We start from the raw sequence: 20,027 nt of genomic DNA on the forward strand, positions 1-20,027 counted from the left end.
GATTTGGCTGCATTTCCGTTGCAGTCCACATTTGTGCTCGCTGCTCCAGACAAAGTCACTGGCATGACAGTCAGAAAAAGCTTGATTGGTTTGCTTTACAGCCTAATATAAAGTTAATCATACACAAACAGGAAGAATCCTTCACTTTGTTGAAGTATTACCTAAAAATATCAAACACATTTTTCATAGCAGGATGGAAATAACACATTTTTTTCCACTGTGTTATTTTTCTCCCAGTAACATTTGATCCTTTGACTGCAACTGGCTTAGTTGCATTTACAATCACTAAACCACTGTGTTAATTAACGCCAGCAATAAAAAAAAAAATCTTGCATCTGTGCATGCCTGTGTGAAATTTCACCCACAGTCCAATCAACACATTTCATTTGTGCATCATCAAATACACACAGAGCTGTGTATTTTGTAGAGGTAACTCTAAACAGAGACATATATTTGCCCTTATTAGCTGAGGTGTAAAGACAGGAAGGCCCCATATGATGTAATTGTCCAAATAAGGGGCCGTCCAGAGGGCGAAGGAGGCTCTTCCTCTACATGATGTCATGTCACCGCAGCAGTTTACTGGCGATAAGGAAAGAGTGCAACATCACACCCACAAATGTGCTCTGACTCTTATCGTTTTTCCGCAGCTAATCTATAACACCACAAACCTCTCTCTTCTCTTACAATAAATATGTGTGATGCACATGAGCCATTTTGTGGTTATTATTGATATCAGGACCGCGTTCTGATTATGGACTGCTCCCATGTTGCGTGTTATTTCACTACGTCCCAAAAACATAGTCTGTTTTCACGACTAAAAATGTTCGCCATCCCTGAGTAAACACTGACTGTATCCGCTCTCCGCCTTGCTCCCTCATTGATCGGCCTGGACAATTTATTAGCCATTGTGACAGTTTCCTGTGCAGCCAGGGTCGACAGGGGAAACGGAGAGGTATGCAGATAAAGTGCTCAGAAACATGGTGCACAATACCTATTGTGTTTTAATTGCAGGTTGAACTGTTACCTCTGAAATGTTTTCCACATACCTTTGAGTGTGCGTGTGTGCTTGCTTGTTATTCCACATACATGTCCTGCTGCCCAGTCTATTCCCTCAGCATACTGAGTAATCACATCACTTCTGGAAAATTACAACTTAAGGCTGAGATGTTCAAAAACAAAAGGAAGTACCAGTGAATTCCACGATAAAGCAATGAAACCCTTAACAATGGCTCCGCGTCCTTGACCTGCAGCTTTCATCTATCTGTCAATGTCAAGTTCAGTCAACAGCTTCAGCTTTTATGGGAAATATTTGGACAAAAAAATTAATGTCATGAATCAGCAAATTAATTCTGCTACAAGATTCCACTTCAGTCTCTGCAGCAGCTATTGAGACTAATCAATGATATGATGACAGTGCAGCCCAATTACTGCATGACCTTGTACCTGAGAGTGACAAGAGCAATGACCTCTGACCTCCCTGTGCGGTTTACTCCAGAACAAAACAACGCCAACACGCAATGACATGCAGCTGTTAGGATTTGCCAGGGGATGTTAGACACTTCTGCAACAGCTGTCTGAACGCTTTAGACATGGATTGACAGGCCGCTGTCATACTGGGCTACGTGAATATGTCCCGTTTGCCTGGTCTGCGATCGTCTCTGACAAGAGCAGCCGAGCTTAAGATGACGAGGGTCACCACCTATCGTGTTCCATGAACTCGGCAGGGGTCACAGACTCACTCTCACAGTTTAGGGTTCAGTGAATATCCAAAGTAAACACTCCACTGGAGAGCAAAATGTCAAAGGCAGACACTCGCATGGTTGTTGAACACGCCAACACAACACACAGACAGCTGTGAGAGGCAGCCGTGTCCGTTTTACGAGGGGACCCTCTAACGTCGGGGAGAAATGGTTAATGAGTTATTTTTGGGGTCATGCATGTGCAGAAGTGAAAAACTGCTAACTTCAGTGTGTGCTGTGCTCGTGTTACGGCCCCGTCACCTGATCCTCCTGATAGCCTTTCTTACAGTGACGCAGCTGCGCCATCTTGTGGACACACTCAAAAAATAAATAAATGAATTAATAAACATGGAGAAAATAGAGAGACTAGACTTTTTTGTTCAATATTTTTGAGCACAACATACAGTCAGAGCTTTGACTCATGTTCGGGGCAGCACCACTGAGATGGGGAGTGAACACAGAATTATGATGGATTTTCCAGCCGCTGTCATAGTAAATACTAGAGAGTAGAGAATGGAAGTCGTGTATCTGTAGCTCCATGATGTGCATATGCTGTGGTCCAGCCGGGGGCCCCTCTGCTCCTCATTAAGGAGGCAGCAGCTGCATGGATGCCGGCCGGGACAATCATAGATGGAGAAGTTAATCTGATTATCCTCAATGTGGATACTTGGGGCAAATTCAGCATAATCTGCCCGGGGTTTATGAACTTGACTGAGCTGGAGAATCTGCAGCGCAAACTGGCCTCATGTGCACTGACGGGTGTCAGCAAAATTCACAGAGCATCATTAAGGAAAGAAAAACAGGTGGATGATGGTCGCACATGGATTGAACTCCGTTGGCCATTTTGAAATTCTGGTGTCAGCAAAGCAGTTCCCTTGAGGCGGGGCTGTTCGTTAGGCTGATGCAGAAACCTGAGGGTTTCTTCAGCTGTATGTTTCAGACTGTAATGGGCAAATGCACCTGTATAATCCCATTACCCTTGTGATGATTTTTGATGAGTCAGCTCATTTCCTGTTTCTTTTTTGTAGAGTTTCTGGTGTTGATGTATCCAGCAAAGACGGCTGGGTGTACAGTTATTACAGTTTGTCAAGCAAAACAAAAGCATCAAATTTATTGATAAGTTAAAAACAACATTTCCATTCAGAAAATATAAGAATTTACTTTTCAAGTATACTGCGCAGTGCCCCTGAATGGGAGGTAATATTGTAATGATAATGTAACCTGCTTCCACTGTGAAAGTTCACTGAGGTGTTACAATAAAAAAAACAACTTATGACTTTTTTATTAGGCCTATTGTTAAATGTCAGTGTCTCCACTTTCTTCTTTTTTCTTTATTTCCCCTGAGTTTTTACAGGTGAGTTTTTGCTCTGCAGGGTTTTATCTGCTGCACAGATTTTACAGCGCTTAAGCAAAGTTGTGATTTTGTGATCTATAAATAAAACTGACTCGACTTCAATTGCATAAAATACAATTATAAGCCTGAGTGAACAGACACACACTTTTAAAAAGGCATTTCCTGGTCCGACAGTGTGAATTAACAAGTTTTCTCTGCATCTGTCATCAGTGTGCGGCTGTAAAGTGACGGAAAAGGACCCGTTTGGATCAGCTGCGACATCCTTTTCTCCACACCAGTGGTTTTTAACTTAACTTCAGATATTTACAGATAAATTAATTAATGGCAGCTTTTCTCCAGTTTTACTTATTACTGTTGCTCAGTTCCATGGAGGGTTCAGGTGCAGGATTCGGCTGAGGTGGGGGACCCTCTGTTAACACACACACACACACACGCACACACATACACACACACACACACACAAAGAAACAAACAAAAACAAAAAATGTTTTAAATTAAAGTAGGAAACACTCATTAGAATGACATGAAAACTATGTGACTTGATAAACACACACACACACACACATACATTGGTCCAGGATCAGAGAAGTGTATGTGAGACCATGTTAAGAGGAAACCAGCTCTTATCTGCAGAGGTGATGCCCACTGAGGCGCCGTGTTGGTGCAGCGGCCTCAAACATTTAACAGTCCAACAGAATGGAGAGAATGAGGTCAGAAAGACAATGTCGTCTTTATTAGCTTTTGCCCATCTCTATCTCTGAGCTGCCAGTGTGTCATCCGGGCATGTGTGCAGATAAGGGGAATTTCTTCTTAACCGCATTAGAAGTGTGCTGTCCTGCTGAACGGAGGACTGTTCTTCAGCAACACATTGGAGAGGACTTCACCATGTGCTTGTGTGTCTCCCACACAAAAATCCTCGATGGAAATATAAATTTAAACATTCTCAGATTGTGTATTGATTTGAACATGTGGCCAGTTTTGGGGTTTTGTTGTTCAGATGAGAATAAAAGGACTGTAACTGACCATTTCCAGCTCCTGCAATCAACTCCTGAGCTGCCTTCCTGTCTTCAGTAATGTAGCGGGAAGTCATGAGGAAAAACAGTCCACCCAGGATTCCCACAGACGGGCAGACCAGGAGGCTGTACTTCAGACTGTGGAAGCTCCACTCATCGGTTCCAGGTTTAACTTTGCGTATAGCATCAGAGATCTACTTGTGGAAAAAGCATTGGTGCTCAATGATACAAAGATGACGAATCAGTAAAGTTAAAAGGAAGTTAAATGTGGGAAAGTAGAACTATCTCTCACCGTTCCTATTAAGTACGGACTCCCAGCATCACCCAGGAGATGACAGACCGTAATCTGTAGGGCCTCAGCTGTCGCCCTTCTGGTTGGTATGACAACATACTGGTAAAAAAGTAACAGAACAACTCGTCAGCTTCAGGTTTCAGCAGATCGTTTTATCGTTTTATTCCCAAACAAACCATTCGAACTCACCAGCAGTATATCAGCGAGAACAGCCCAGTTCAGTGACAGCAATAATTCACCTAAGAAAATGAATACCTGAAACGAGACAGTTGGGACACCCAGTGAACAAGTGATAAGTGCATCAATGAAATGGTTTTTGTTCTACACTTTTTGACATTATTAAACATTATTTATGAGCTTGTTACAACATGTCGTTGGAGCTGTATTGCCTGTACTGAGTGACACATCCACAGCAGATGCCATGGCTGTCACATTTGATGAAAAGTATTTTAGAGTTCAAGTGCATCTCGGTTAGAATTTATAATCATGTTCAGGGGATTTGAGGAAAATCCATCTGAAAAACTTTGAGGCGACTGTTTAGTCCTTGTGCTTGTGTGTGTAGACACCACTCATTACTGGACCTACATCTCTGCTGGAAGAAATACAGAACGTCTACAGCTGTGTGGTTTCTTCATCACAGTTAGGGGAAGTTCTGACTTTGAGTTTTTTTATACTTCCATAATGTAAAGTAGAAACTGTGACACAGATAATCCTTAGTTTAAAACAAGACTAACTGGAATACATTCTATAAGCATTTAATGTAGATTAACTCATTTGATGGCAGGTTTGTTACATTTGTCATTTAGGTCGAGCCACATTAGGATCTCATACTCTAAAACCCCTGAGTAACGCAAGACTAAGTGTCGTGCTTGCAGCACTGTGAGGTTGCATAGCAGCACTTGGAGCACTAGATGGAAAGTTAAGGGATCACTTAAGCATGTGTAATCCAACCAATAGCTGTCAAGGCAGTTCACTTAAAACCAAAAATGTGAAACTCATGGCGGCACTCAAGATAAAGCCAACAGGATTATCAACATCAGCAGCATGTGAGTACGAAATTTCATGATGATCCGTCCAGTAGTTGTTGACGTATTTCAGTCTGGACTGAAGCAGCTGAGCTATACTTTCATTTCACCAGAGGAAACCAACAAACGGAAGCTTGTCTCTTACGTAAGTGGCTGGAATGCTTTCTGATGCCACGAATATGGTGATGAAGAGGCACGGGGCCGATCCCAGCATGCCTACTGCGCAGATGAGCGGGTCCGCATTTGACACCTTGTTCCTTAACCATCTTGATAAACCGGTGCCGAGACTCGCTCCCAGAATGCCCGTCACCACCGTCACAGCACCGAAGATATAACTGCACAGGGAGCAGAGGCAGACAGCGTCGTTAAAACTCTGTGGCGATTTTGAGGGAAATGAAGTAAATGATGGAGGTCAAAGGTCATGCTGCACCTGTCTGTAGAGTCACAAGGCTCCTTGGTGCACGGCGGTCGGATCTTCTGAGTGACCTGAGCTCTGGACAGAAACGTAGGCATCCAGAAAGCCAGGGCTCCGGTGAGGAAGGCCATGGCCGTAACTCCGAATGAGGACCACACATAACTTTTACTAGAGTCAGAGTGACACAACAAGATGTGTAAATATCAATCAAAAATCATGGCTCAGTAGAGTGTAGGGACTAATGTGCTAAAGTACCGCAGTATTAGTTAGGATAGATATATTGGTATACAGCATATTTAACAAAATTTTGCACTAAAGAAACTTGATATTGTTTAAAAACCGTGAAGCTATTACATAGTATGTCCACCAGAGAGCGAGAACAAGTTTATTTTTCCTGCTCTACGTCCCGCTCAGCACACAGCCTGCTCACAAGCCTTCAATAACCAAATTTCCTAATCAGAAATGTTTGTTTTTATGTGTTTATGTGGAAAATTAATAAGAGCTGATATGCCGGTGTGTGTTCTGTTCCATGTCCTACTTTTTCAGAAGATACTTGACGTCCTCCTTGTACGAGGTCTGCTCTGCCACTCCCTGTCCATGGGTTTCTGCAGCGCCTCTGGCTGGGTTAGGACATAAGAAAACCAACAAGAAAAGTCCCACAAGACCCAAGATGGGAGTGATCTGATAACACAGAGACATGTTAAGATACCTATCACTCTATTTCTGTCAATGAACACGGACGTTGCTGATAATGAAAAAACGTTCTCACCCTGAGAGCCCAGCGCCAGTCCCCTGTGAGGTTCGCACACCCGGCCCCCACGATGTATCCAAGACCACTGAAAAGACACGGAGAAACCATATGACTGATCACAATGACATCAACAAGCTTAACAATACAATCTTTTTACGTGTTGATTTTACTTTGAACTGTTTAAAAGATCATCATTCATACACACACAATCATCGTGGATCTAGATTGAGTTTGTTTCTAACCTTCCAACTGGGATAAAGATGTAGAAGACGCAGATCATGATGCTCCGTTGACCACCGGTAAAGAGGTCCCCGATGATGGTGGGAGCAATGGTGGAATAGCTGGCCTCTCCTATCCCGACCAGGGCTCGCAACAGCACCAGAAGCCAGAATAACTGAAGAGATCAAGAGAGCGGCGGGGGGGAAGCATTTCACCATAGTTCAGTCATATAAACCACAAGGATCTTCTCACAGTTTGACATCCACCATTCTTACAGCCAATAAAAGCACAATTAATACAATAATAATTTCATTCCAAGAGAAATTTCTGAATATTGACTTTCATGTTGAAGTGCATGTTGTACACTAAACACATCTACAACAATGTTTGACATTTATTTAGATGTTGTTTAAGCATCTATTGACATTAGCTCTGCATGTTTGTAACTGACCATCTCACACTCATTGCACTGAAATTCAGTTCATTCATTTCTATTTCACGAGTGACGGCGTGATGACTTTGTATAATAGAGGAAGAAAAAACTAATAACAGCAGAAACATCCTGTGACTTCGTTGCTTCTTATTTGTTGTAAAGTTTATATATCTGAACTCATCTGTTCCTCACTTACCGACTCAGTCACAAGAGAGCTGCCGGCTGCAGTCACTAGCCACACACTCAAACCACCAATCATGATGTATTTCCGGTTGTAGCGGTCCCCAAGGTAACCAAAGAGAGGGGCCAAAAGCAAGAAACTGCAGATAAAAACTGTAAGCGCATGAACAAAAGTTAATTCCTTCTTCATGATGTGATAAGCTGACTCATTCAATGAAAGAAAGCCCCGCTCTTGAAACTTTTCAAAATATAATTCCTGTATGAATAATGTCAATGACATCACAGGTATCAAAGCAAAGATCTCTAAGTTAGAACCACAATGTGCAACACAAGTCTTGCAATAAGCAGCAGTGCTCTGCAATTCACTTGCAGCACATGTTGCCTTATTCAATCTTAAGTAATGCAGGGTGAAATAGGAACCTTGAAAATATGTGTTTCAAACATTAATATGTCAAAGGTGTGATGGTGTGTGAGTGTGTCCGTGCATCATTATACCTGTTTGCAGAAGTCCAGCCGTACTGTCTCTTATATTAAAGAATCTCTGAATGTTGGAGAGGACACCTAAATGACAACAAAGACAATGTATGTGTAAGCCCCAACAAATTAGCAGCAGTGCAGTGTTTTTTGACAGCTAGTGTTGTCATGTGATCAGCTAACCTGCTATTGTGTACCGTTCCATGTAGTTGAGCAAGTTGAGATAGCAGAGCACAGCTACGGCTAAATGGGCCCGTCTCGGTGATATGGCTGGTTTTTCCACAGCCATCGGTGTAAGGGACGCAAGGCTGTTTGCAAAGGAGCCATAATGCAGCCCGGAGCTGGAGCCTATGCTCCACCGAGGCGTCGGCCCGTCCTGGGGGGACGTCACTGCGTCCTCTGCGTTCATAGTGAGCAGCTCTTTCTCCACCTGGAAATGAAGAATGTATGACCCACCAACGACAATAATGTTGCACTGTGTGCACAGTAGTTTGGAAACAAGTCTTATTAGAAAACTCAATAAAGCTCAGTGACAGGACTGAGTTATATTGTATACTGAGAGGGGGAAATACATGTTCCGGATACAAAGTACAGCCCCTCTTGCATTCAACTTTAAATTAAAGTCTAATCACATCACAGTAGATAAGTGACTCTCTCTCTCCTGTTGTGCATTTATCAACCGAATGCCATGCGGTGAGAAGTGCAGTTCATTTCTTAAGAGTTGCGTTTGAAGTCAACTAATCTAGTTTGACGGAAAGCAGTTAATGTTTGGAAACGCTTTAGAAATAGTCTTTATGACACAAAAGGCAGTTACTTAACGGTGTAAGAACAAATTGTTGCAACTATGTCAAAAAGAAAAAAGGAGAAGGAGGATTTTCTGAAGATCTTTACAGTTATTTCATGTTTCTTACAAAATTAGTTTTAACCGCGCAGTGGACAGTCGCTGGGTGATAACGCAAGAGGGTTTTGAGCCCTTTATAGATTTAAGGAAATGAGGCAAGTCTGTGGGTGAACGATGTACACTCCTAACAAATACTGAGCTAAAAACCACTATAAAAAACGCCTGTTTTGTCAGATCATAGAGTAACAAGATAAGAAATCTAAAAGACATAATATTGTAAAATCATTTGTTTTCTTTTGTGCAGACTGACAGGAACAGCGTACTTCCAGAAAGGTCACCATGCTTTCTGCTCTGACAACAATGAGATTGTTGTGCGTAAAATCTTTTCTCTTCAGCTTTGGCTGCAAGAACCTAAGACCTTGCTCTTTTTATCCCACACACTGACACTTATACAGTTGTTCTATTCATATCAAGGTGTAACCCTTCAGCTACTAAAACTGCCAACACAAATTCAAATTTAGATCAAAAACCACCTCACCTAGTTGTTGATGATGTCTTGTTTATATAGTCTTCTCAGTTAAGTCCATATTTGCAGGTTTTAGAGGACGGTGTGGTTCTCAGTGTGTGTCTGAGGACTGAAGAAGGGGCCTGAGCTCTAACATGCCACTAGAGATATTAAGTTAGTGAAGGGACCAGCCCACTCTGGGTTGGTCATATGCTTTCACACAGATCTCCACTGTGACGCAATGCTGTAAACAAGCCAAATATCATTTTCAGTTTTTCTCTTGTCTTCATTTTGGTTTTTCTTTTTCATTCTTTATGTTAGATAACATTACATGCTACAGGTCGGACTCTTAAAAAACTTTTAACAGCTTTATGCACAAACCTCAAACAGCGTAAGAATGAAAGCCGGTGCTGCTCATCACCCAAAATAACCTGTGACCTCTACTTTTAAAATGTTTGTCTTCAAATTCTAAGAAATATGTGGCCTAGAATGCATTTGAATTACGGGTGAGGAGTGAGAAAGCTAAAGTGGTGCAGCGCCTCAGAAAACTGAAAAAAAACAAAACTATTATTGTTTCCTCTAATATCTGTGGTCTGAAGCTTGTTGCACAGCTCTGGTAATTGCTGTTCTGTTTGATGTTACATCTTATAAAGCCTTTATCCCATGGCAGTCAAATGAAATTCAAACAGTAAAAAGCTGGATCACCTTCTCATCCATGGAAAATATTTGTCTTCAACTTGCTCAGAAGAGACCATGAAGTGACGTTAATCTGTGAGATGAAAGATTTTCACCTACATATTTTTGTGCACACGAACAACCTCAATGATCATTCCTTACAGTTCATTTATATATTTTTTACTTTTATCCTCATAAACTGACAGAATACCAGAGAAACGTTCATCTTACACTCTGCTTTGGAGACTCACTCACAAAGGGACCACAGAGGTCTCTTGGGGGCCTAACGTAAGATCACCAAGCTTATTGCCATAAAACTTAAATTCTTGTTTCAGTGATATGGTAAACATCCCTAGTTAACTGGTGTAGTCATATTGACTTCAGCATAGTTGCAGGCTCAGCTGTTTCAGCCAGTTCAGAGGCTTTCTGGCCTCACTAGATCAAACATGACAGACTCTGTGACAAACAGCAGAGACATACATGTACAGGCTCATCAGCCACCAAGACGCCTACATGTGTGATCACTTCTCGACAGTAAATGTTTATTCCCATCAACTTCCTCCTTCACTTGTGACACAAGTGCCAGCACGGTGTCAGATGGGATGATTATTTCTCACATTTATGAAGAAGTGACCAAATTATTAGTGTTAAATAGATCAGTCAACATCATACTGTAAGAGATGAAGAGGAAAAATTTGAGATTTAAAAAAAAAAAAATTATTTGTTTGTTCTTTTGTTCATTTATCTATTTTGCCTTTCCAACAGTTTATGCTTTCATTGGTACTGTGCTGATTTTTTCCCCCATTATTTGTATTATCATTGCCAGTTGTAGATGTACTACTGGTAACAGTAAGTAATAAGTAAATTTTGTAACAGGAAAGTAAATTGTGTTATGATTATGTTAGGGGCTCTTAGGATCCTGTCAGTTGCTGCCATCTAGTGTCAGTGTCTGCTGCAGAGAGTTTTCATTAAGGACTTCGGTCTTAACATATGGCTATAGCCTTTCAGAGTGCGTCTTGCCCCGATAGTTTAGTGAATTCATGTAGAAATTATTGCGCAGCAGCAAATACTATAATTAACTTAATTTTTCCTCTGTCTAATACAGGCACTGCCATGATTCGCCACAAAAATCAGAATTGTGCATCATGAACCATTTAACCCAACCTCTGGACTAGACTATAGCCTACAAGTATGATGAGATTTTCAGGGTTGCGGTGTAAATGACAGTCAAGACATCAATGGCCCAAGCTTCTTCAGAAATATTATTTTCATGTTCTACAGAAAAAGGATATGGATCCAACTTTTCCTTATAGATCCAATGTGTAGCTGAGCCCTCTGAGAACAGAGGGTACAAGTGGCTAACCTGGCAAGACACCTGGACTTCACTAATTTCTTATTTAACACATACAGGGACTTACCATACTTTGCCACAAGAAATACCATGAAATTATTTGAACTTCGTACTTGAAATCACTGTCTCACAACAATCCATTGATACTGGATAAAGTTAACCCAGTGACTTTTAGTATGTATTTTGAGAAAAGTAGCTTCCTGGTAATCACCATAGAGTGGTCACCCCTGGTACAACATATCATCAAGTCTTTGCTTAATCTTGCAGATAGTCAGATGCAACATTCCTATGTTTAATATTTGACATTAGCATATGTAGGCTATGTTGGACTTTGGATATAGGGGGGTCTGTTCACAAACTAAAGAGGTTGTGGACTAGGTAGAAGTTTATTTTTTATTTTACTTTATTTTCTTCATTTATTTATTTTGTATAGGGGATATGATTGTTGCAGTAAATCTAGAGATGATTGCAGTCGAGGGTATATCCAGAAGATGGCAGTAAGTCATCAATATGGATGTCTGCTGCTGTAAAAGCTGAACGAAGAAGAAACAGCAGCAGTACTGAGTGATGTCGAAAGATGGCAGTAATACAACTACTTGGATGCCAGCTGCCGTTAAACACCATCGAAGAAGAAGAAGAAGAAGCAGCACAGCAGCAGCAGCAGCAGCGGCAGCAGTACCAGGAGAAGAAGAAGAATGAAGATAATGCTAAACGGAAAATAGAGGGGACGGAGTACTGTTTGGTGAACGTGAAATTAACGCATTTACCTCGAAATATTGCCATTGAATATAGCTGCATTACATTCGCTAAACTATGACAGAGCCTCAATCAGCGCTGTTACTCAGGAGACAGCTTGCAGGTAAATAAACCTTGGTGTGAAATGATGCTGGCTGCCGTGCTAACGATGAACCCTGCCGTTAGCTGTGATTCAAATGATGGTGCTGGCGCAAACTGTTTTCTTGAACCTTCCACACTAACGTTAAGGTCCCATGAAAAATAAACTGCATGGAGGTTATAGCAGTGGATATCGACAGACACATTACTCTCTTGACAAATAAACGCATTCAGTGTGCTGGGAAACCAACTCATTTAGACGTTTGTTTCGACTTTGTACACTTGATTTTAGTTGAAAGCCGCTGTCAGAAGTCCCAACGACTTTCGGGTTAGCTAAAAGCAGTTAGCCTAACGTTAGCCTCTAGCTGTCTCGATTGACTCGATGTGTTTACATGTATCTTAAACGACATGACAAGTGGTCTTTTGTATTTTTTTACATACGGGGTTTACCAGTTATGCGAATAGCATGGTGGCAGTCACTGTTTTATGCATAAATCCAATAAACGTTTCACTAGTTGGCCAGTTTTGTCTTGCTAACCACGTTGAATTGTCAACATATTTAGCAAACTCGCTACATCTGTATGCTAACGTTAGCTGCTGTCACTGTTGTTAGCATCAACACGCCAAGCTAACGTTAATCTCGCATTACCTCTATTCGCTATTTTAACAGAGTCAGCTGCGAATTAAATTTTGCTGCCCTAATATAACCCACTTTCTAAAAACAGCTGAGTCGGACAGACATCGTATAAGGTTTTGGGCTGGTAGCCGTAACGTTACATTTCAGATTTTGGTTAAGATTGCAAAATCCATATGCAAACTGTCAGGGACATAATGTGCTTCTTTATTGTTTTCCTGTTATTGCCTCCATAGTGATGGGTAATTATCTTGCACCTTAATATTTTTCAGTGACATTCGATTGAAATGAGGTACCTTAACCTAATGCCAGAAATTTTAAAGTACCGTTAGTATTTCATTGCCTTCTTACACATACTTGGACCTATTGTAGAGCTTGAAAAATTAAATTAGGAGTTGCCAAATGTTGTCAATTATGTACGTTCGTTGTTGTACACATGCAATCATTAAAAACCATAAAGTAATTACTTCAAAGTGTACACCTTCACTTGTGACATAAAGGCAACTAAATGTTATTCAGATTTTGATATTTTCATTTATTACTGTACAGAATTTTTAACTCATAACACTGATTTATGGCTATGTAAATTGTTGCTGAAGTGCTAACTGTTGGTGGTCACTTCCATATTTTGCAAGATTGTTTGGAGTTGATATGTGCATACTGAATGTCACAAAATTAGTAACTTGAATAAATTAACCCCAGGGATCATCCAAATATGTTGCATATCAAATCTAATGAACATTCAATGAAATATGTAGGAAGAGTGCTGACAAACTTTTATCTTCAGTGTTTTGCCAAAAAGGCCTCCTAAGACAAAGGTTTATGTGGTCTCCTCAGCAGTCTCCAGAAAATCACATCATCAGCACATGTAATATATTATAGGCACTATGATATGAGCCTATGGCAATTAAACTTTCTTTGGCATTTGTTTTTATATCTAGAGCTGAACAAAAACCCAGTGGAGGGATTTTCAGCAGGTCTGATCGAGGATAATGATCTCTACAGATGGGAAGTCCTTATCATTGGGCCTCCAGACACACTGTAGTAAGTTTATCACTCTTATGTTTAGGATATAGTATGAAACATTTGGTATTATTTTGTGCTCTAAACAAATCTTATTACCTCTATTGCGTTGGATGTTTTGAAACATATTTACCTATTATATTGATTTTTCTCTTTGATCTTTTTTGTTCACAGTGAAGGTGGTGTGTTTAAAGCTCATCTGACATTTCCCAAAGATTACCCTCTCAGGCCACCTAAAATGAAATTTATCACAGATATTTGGCACCCTAATGGTAGGTTCACGTCTACCGCACCGTCAGTGATATTTAACTTTGTCTGTAGTAAGCCCTGTTTGAGAAAGTGGAGGTTCAATCTTTTTCAAGGAGATCATAGTGTTCAGTTTTGGAAATGTTGTGGATTGTACATGTATTAATACCAAGGACTATTAACATGCAATTCATTCATTACATTCATTCCATACCCATTCATTGCATTAGGTCATTATCTTCAGCTGCCTTTTTTAAATTAAAGAAACATTCAGTTGAATGCTTGTCCACAGCAAGGTCAGCAAGAGTCTACCAGAGTGAACTTCGGTCGGACAAATTGTTGAATAAGGGTTTCATTTTATAACTGCTGAGAAATGCAGTTGATGTAACAAAAATAAACTGAAATACACCACTGTCACTTTGGAGAAAACTGAGTAGCTTTAGGTTGGATGCAAATTATATTTTAGTCACTATTCCTCGTAATATCTTAATAATGTGTTACAAATCGTGTTATAGTATTTTACCTCACAAATGCATTTTACCATTTTTGCAAAATGTTTTTTAGTGCAGTATAAACACTGCTATGAAATGGCATTGCACCCTTTTTAGTGTTTGTACTCGTTGGGTTTTGATTTACTATTTTCTTGGAAACTAGTATTAACATGAGTGATTATTATTTGCATGTTTTTAGCTTTATAAAGTTAATAAATTCAAATTAAGTTCTGTAGGTATGGATTGACACACTGTTTGTGGTAGGACTTGAATACTGCTCTTCATGAACTGTCCCCACATTATTTAACAGAACTTTAGTAGTTTGCAAGGAAGAATGGGGAAGAATTGGACTATGCAGATGTGCAAATTTGACACAGACCCATCCACATACTGTAGGCACAGGACTGTAACTGCTCCCAAAGATGCACCTGCTAAACATTGGCTCAGAGTGGAGACAGATAGTTTTCATAGGCACTATCCATAAACAATATCATTAATTAGTTGTGTAGTTAATTGGTTACATTTCATATGTAAATCAACATTCAAAACAAACATTAACACCCATTACATCACAGGAACAGCAATAGCATTTTCTGCTTCATAATTTGTGTACTACATGTTTTTTTCCAGTTGACAAGAATGGAGATGTATGTATTTCTATTTTGCACGAGCCTGGGGAGGACAAGTATGGCTATGAGAAACCAGAGGAGCGCTGGCTGCCTATCCACACAGTGGAAACTATCATGATTAGTGTTATCTCTATGCTGGCAGACCCAAATGGTGACTCACCAGCCAATGTGGATGCTGCAGTAAGTTTACATGTTAAAAAAGAAGTTGATTAGAAATGTTTTTTGCATGATTATGTTTTTGGTGGCATTAAATAGTTAATGTATGATTAAAAATACATTATTTGTGAGTGAATAAATTATTGATTATATTACAATTATAATTTTGAAAAGGAGATGTGCAATACATTAGAAAGATATAAAACTTAAGAAATTGAATTGACTTTACCTTTTCTTTCTCTCTGCAGAAAGAGTGGAGGGAGGACAGACACGGAGCATTTAAAAGGAAAGTTGCCCGTTGTGTACGAAAAAGCCAAGAGACTGCGTTTGAGTGATATTTAGCAAGGATCTAGCTTCATGTTTTCAGGGTAAGTATTCTTTGACCCTTAAGTTCACGAATCACAACTAACTTAAGCTGTTAAGAAATGGCTGCCTAGTTCAACAGGTATTCAAGTAAAAATGTGTTGTTGTTTGAGTGTAAACTACACTCCATCTTCATGAAGGTTCTAATGTTCGGTTTTTTGTTTTAGATTTTCTGGTCATTTTGGTGGCTGCAGTCTTTGGTGCTGTTCAATTTTACTGCATTATACTAAAAGGTGTTTTGGTTAACCTACCCTCTAATATAAATCGGGTGGACAAAATCATAGAAACACACTCTAAAGGAGTTTAAACAAAAACTGACATTACAACTCTCATGAAGGTAGAATTCTGTTGTATTAGATTGCATTACGGTGCGCTCAGACTTATGGTTACAAGAAGTAGTCCTCTGCCCCGACCAGACAGTTGTTTTTTGAGTTATCAATGGCTGCTAGACACACCAACACTGTTGGCAATTTGTTCCCAAATGTCTCTCTTCTTTTTTATGTTCCAGTAACTTTAAGACGTCATAGAGAATTCAGGAAGCCAGCGACCACAATGATCAGCTTTACCCCCTTTTGTTTAAATTTCCTTTCCATAGTTGTGTGGAGCTGTTAACATTTCTGTCATTCTGTTGGAATCAAGGTGATTGCGAATGGTTCTCACCTGGCTGCTGCTGGTCACTGCGTCAGTTAGGGTTCTGTCGATGGACGATGACATCGGTGATCAAGGATCATTAGAGCTATCGCTGATTGCTCATGCCTTTGCAAACGTCAAGACGATATTTGACTTGTTTTCTCATGAATGTAGTGACTTATTATTTCTACTTTTAAATTAATACTAAATATAATTGCCTGCCACATTTTCACGTATATAACCGCGTATAATTGACGCTTGCAACAGGCACACACAGTCCGATCAGCTGATTGTAATGACGCTGCTCGTTGTGTGAAGGAGCTGCTATGATTTAGGACTGGAGGAGATAGACAGACCGAACACATCATTTAGTTCAGTTTCTGATCCCGCTGGTTTTTTATCGCAGTAAATAGAACTTCTGGAGTCAATGAGGGAGAAAGGCAGCGAAACGGGACACACTCGCTTTTTTTGGCACTCCTCTTTCTCTCTCGCTTATAAGGTAACATAATGCGCCCTTTCAGCCTCACTACTTCCATAAACTAGTATTACAACAACCATTAAGTTCAAATAAAACCTGACTCTGTTTTAGAGTTTTTACATAATCAGCTTCACAGTTATAAAAGGCAGACAGGTGTTGTAATCCGTTTCATCCTTTGTACTGTAGATTTGTGTGTGGGAATGGTGATCAATTTTAACACCAGGACGCCTGCATAACATACTAATCTTTGATGTTTCTGATTTGTCGGTTTATGTCCTTTGTTTCTTCTGTTGAATCGATTAAGTTTGGTGGCATTCACTTAATTTCGGTGAGGAAATTAATTTAGTCACATTGTAACTGGCCTCTCAAATAAAAGGGGTTGTATGAATCATCTTACACTTTGTCATCTGTGGTGCAACTCAACAAGTGTCAGATTGACTATTTTAAAAGTAACAAAGAATATAGACTTAACATCTTGGGTTTGAATTGTACACATCCAGACGGTATAAGATGCTGCAGATCTTTTGCGGCCCGTTTGACAACTCATTATTTATGCCTGTTGTTAATGTTATGACTTGTGTTATTGGTCTTGCTGATTCCTAACAAATTTTTCTGTTGTTTGTTGTGTGCTTTCCCACAGGTCTCCAATTGAAAATCAACATGGCACTGTTTCCTGCACTCTTCCACCCGCCAGGCTTGTCCTTTATTTTGGCAGGAACAGACTGGCTACTGTAGGCTGCAATAGAACATAACAGTGACTACCAAGGCTGACAGAAAACCGCCAAGCAAGTGCCAACTCAAAAAAAAAACAAAACAAACAAACCCAGAAGATGATAAAACATTTTTCAAGTCTATGAACTGCTTCAACATTCAGGAAGATATTGTAAAGACATGTATATAGCACAGACTTAACCGGATAATATATAAGCACCCTTTCCATCCATCAAGACACTTAGACCAAATGGATAGCGCTGGTACTGATAGATTTATTTTTTGTCCACCTTCCCTCTCTCAACTCCAGCATGTATTAGTTCTCTTCAGATTGTTTTATCAGGATGTCTTAAATAGAGAGAATTGCGATGCTGTTGGAGGAATGTCACCTAAGAAGAGCTTGATTGATTCAAGTGAGACACGAATGATGTGACTGATGAAGGGTTTTTCCATATTAGAATACAAAGCTGTTCTCATGGGTTCTTTAACACTCTCAGAACTCAACATCGTACCTGAATGATTTTGTTTTTCTTCAACTGTTGTAAGTCTTACCATCCTGCTCAGTTGACACGAGAAAAGCAACATACCCCTTAATTTTTGTGCATGCTAAATTTTGTTTATCTTTTTTCAAAAGTGCCTCCTAATAAAATGCTTGGCCACTTCACCCTGCATTGAACAAGTGTTTTAAAACGTTGAGAAAAGATGGAGAAATTGTGTACCACCTATGTATGAATTTACTTAATAGCCAGTACACAGGGAATCTGTATCATTAGATAATTGGTAACAATTTGGTATAGCAATAACTCCCATAGTATGAAGTGTACACGTTAATTTTTGATATCCTGATACAGTTTGAGGTCCTATTCTCCAGTATTCTGTTATTTTAGCAGCCTCTCTTTTCCTCGTCTGTGTTGTCCTCGGTAGGAATTGTTATGCATGCTTTATCCTCCTTTTTATTTGGTTTGTTTTTGCTGAATGTTTCTGGGATTATGTTTGAGTGTTTGTGTATACAGTATGTGTGCCCATTTTGTTTTGTCACGCTCTGCCCTGATCCACAATCTCATGATTATTCTGCTCACTGAACTATTGCAGTTTTGCCTAATGTACAAAGACAAAATACTGATGTATATTTTTCATGTTATGAAACCTGTTACCTGTAGTGAGTTCTTCTAAAATATGACTTTTTTTCAATATTTACTTGTGTATTTAATTCAGGCGGTGTTTTGGACACAACATGAATTACATGCCAATGAAAACAGCACCCTTTTATGAACACAAACAACACATTGTAAAATGGATTTCTCACCTGGTTTATTTTCCAGTATTTCAAACAAAATGTTCGCTGAGTATTACATATATTTAGACAGTTTATAATCTAGTATTTTCTGAGTTTAAACTTTAATGCCATCATGTTTGCTCAGAAAGATTACTCTCCAGATTATATATTATGATATAATGTTCTTTGCATGACTAGTTTAGGATGGATTTAGGGGGTTGTGCCAAGAATATGTAGCTTCCTTTTCTCTCTCATCTTTTATGAACTCTCTCAGTCAACAATTGCTTTCTCATTAACAGATTTTTTACTTCCTTCAGGGTTGGAGTCACTAAATGAATCCAATGTCACTAATGACAGCCACGATAATGCTTTCTCCTTTGCACTCTTGCCTCTCCACAAGCATGGCGCTGTCAACCAGGAGAGATTTAGATTTTTTTAATTGTCACACAGACTGAATCCCATGATGTTTTCCTGTTTTATTTCATTCACTATCTCCTAAAGTAAGTGCTCCAAAATAAAACAAATGCAAAATGAACTTTGTGAGGTGAGCAGGACTATCTGAACATAACAAATAATAGGAGCTGTAATTCCACAGCACAGTACTTTGATAAAATAGATGTATCTGCAGCAATTTGGGAGACAATGCTCTTGCCAAGTGAAAACATTAGTTTTCACAATCTAGTTAGCAAAATCTAGAACTTGAAATGGCGGTGAATCATACATATCTTCCTTATCCTCAAAACGCACAACTTTTTAAAATAACTCGGGCGAGAATATTAACTTGATCACCTGTTATCTTAGTTGCTGTCCAGTTTGTTTGTTTTTTTTTTGCTGTACATGTACAGTACTCCTACTATTTGATTTATTATCAGTGCACAGGCATATATCACAGTGCCATAAGTGGCCCCCATCAGAACAGACTGATCATACCCAGCTCAGCAGCTTAATTTTATTATGAACTCTTGCATATTCCAAGAGGTCTTATGGGGAGTGTCAGGTAAGTAAGAGTGCCTCTTGTAGAAATGAGTCAATCTTTGCATTTACTGGTATTGTTGCAGTAGACATGGGGACTTCAGCTGAATTCACAGTGTGGTTTGGTGTCTGTAGAGTCCCCTTCTACTGTATGAATATGCCTGGTACATTAGTATGACTTTTCATCGCTGAGTTCGGATTTAACGAGGAGCCCCTGAAGGCAACATAAATTTTAAAGCCATTTACCAGTTTGTACACACCTACCTACGGCCTGGGGTCTTTCAACTGTCGTCAGTGAAGGCAATCCTCCATATTTT

General features: G+C 39.7%; 2 protein-coding genes across 3 annotated transcripts; one reads left to right on the forward strand and one right to left on the reverse strand.

Moving 5' to 3' along the window:
* Window positions 1–2,834: 2,834 nt before the first annotated feature.
* Window positions 2,835–15,580, reverse strand: spns3 (SPNS lysolipid transporter 3, sphingosine-1-phosphate (putative)). 2 transcript variants are annotated; one of them, XM_056397847.1, is made up of 13 exons: window positions 15,510–15,580; window positions 8,079–8,325; window positions 7,917–7,982; window positions 7,438–7,574; window positions 6,832–6,983; window positions 6,608–6,674; window positions 6,377–6,519; window positions 5,854–6,006; window positions 5,569–5,758; window positions 4,588–4,653; window positions 4,399–4,497; window positions 4,117–4,300; window positions 2,835–3,502 (listed from the first exon to the last, which is right to left on the reverse strand). In XM_056397847.1, the coding sequence occupies exons 2-13, from the start codon at window positions 8,302–8,304 to the stop codon at window positions 3,435–3,437; spliced, it is 1,551 nt and encodes a 516-aa protein (XP_056253822.1). In that variant the 5' UTR covers window positions 8,305–8,325; window positions 15,510–15,580; the 3' UTR covers window positions 2,835–3,434. The 2 variants fall into 2 exon arrangements, with proteins under 2 accessions (XP_056253822.1, XP_056253824.1); XM_056397849.1 differs by lacking the exon at window positions 15,510–15,580 and adding an exon at window positions 9,275–9,400.
* Window positions 11,900–18,655, forward strand: ube2g1a (ubiquitin-conjugating enzyme E2G 1a (UBC7 homolog, yeast)). The gene is made up of 6 exons (XM_056397850.1): window positions 11,900–12,126; window positions 13,677–13,779; window positions 13,933–14,030; window positions 15,126–15,304; window positions 15,529–15,648; window positions 17,392–18,655. The coding sequence occupies exons 1-5, from the start codon at window positions 12,081–12,083 to the stop codon at window positions 15,613–15,615; spliced, it is 513 nt and encodes a 170-aa protein (XP_056253825.1). The 5' UTR covers window positions 11,900–12,080; the 3' UTR covers window positions 15,616–15,648; window positions 17,392–18,655.
* The last annotated feature ends 1,372 nt before the right edge of the window (window positions 18,656–20,027 follow it).

Source organism: Seriola aureovittata, chromosome 15, assembly GCF_021018895.1.
Source record: "Seriola aureovittata isolate HTS-2021-v1 ecotype China chromosome 15, ASM2101889v1, whole genome shotgun sequence".
NCBI lineage: Eukaryota > Metazoa > Chordata > Actinopteri > Carangiformes > Carangidae > Seriola > Seriola aureovittata.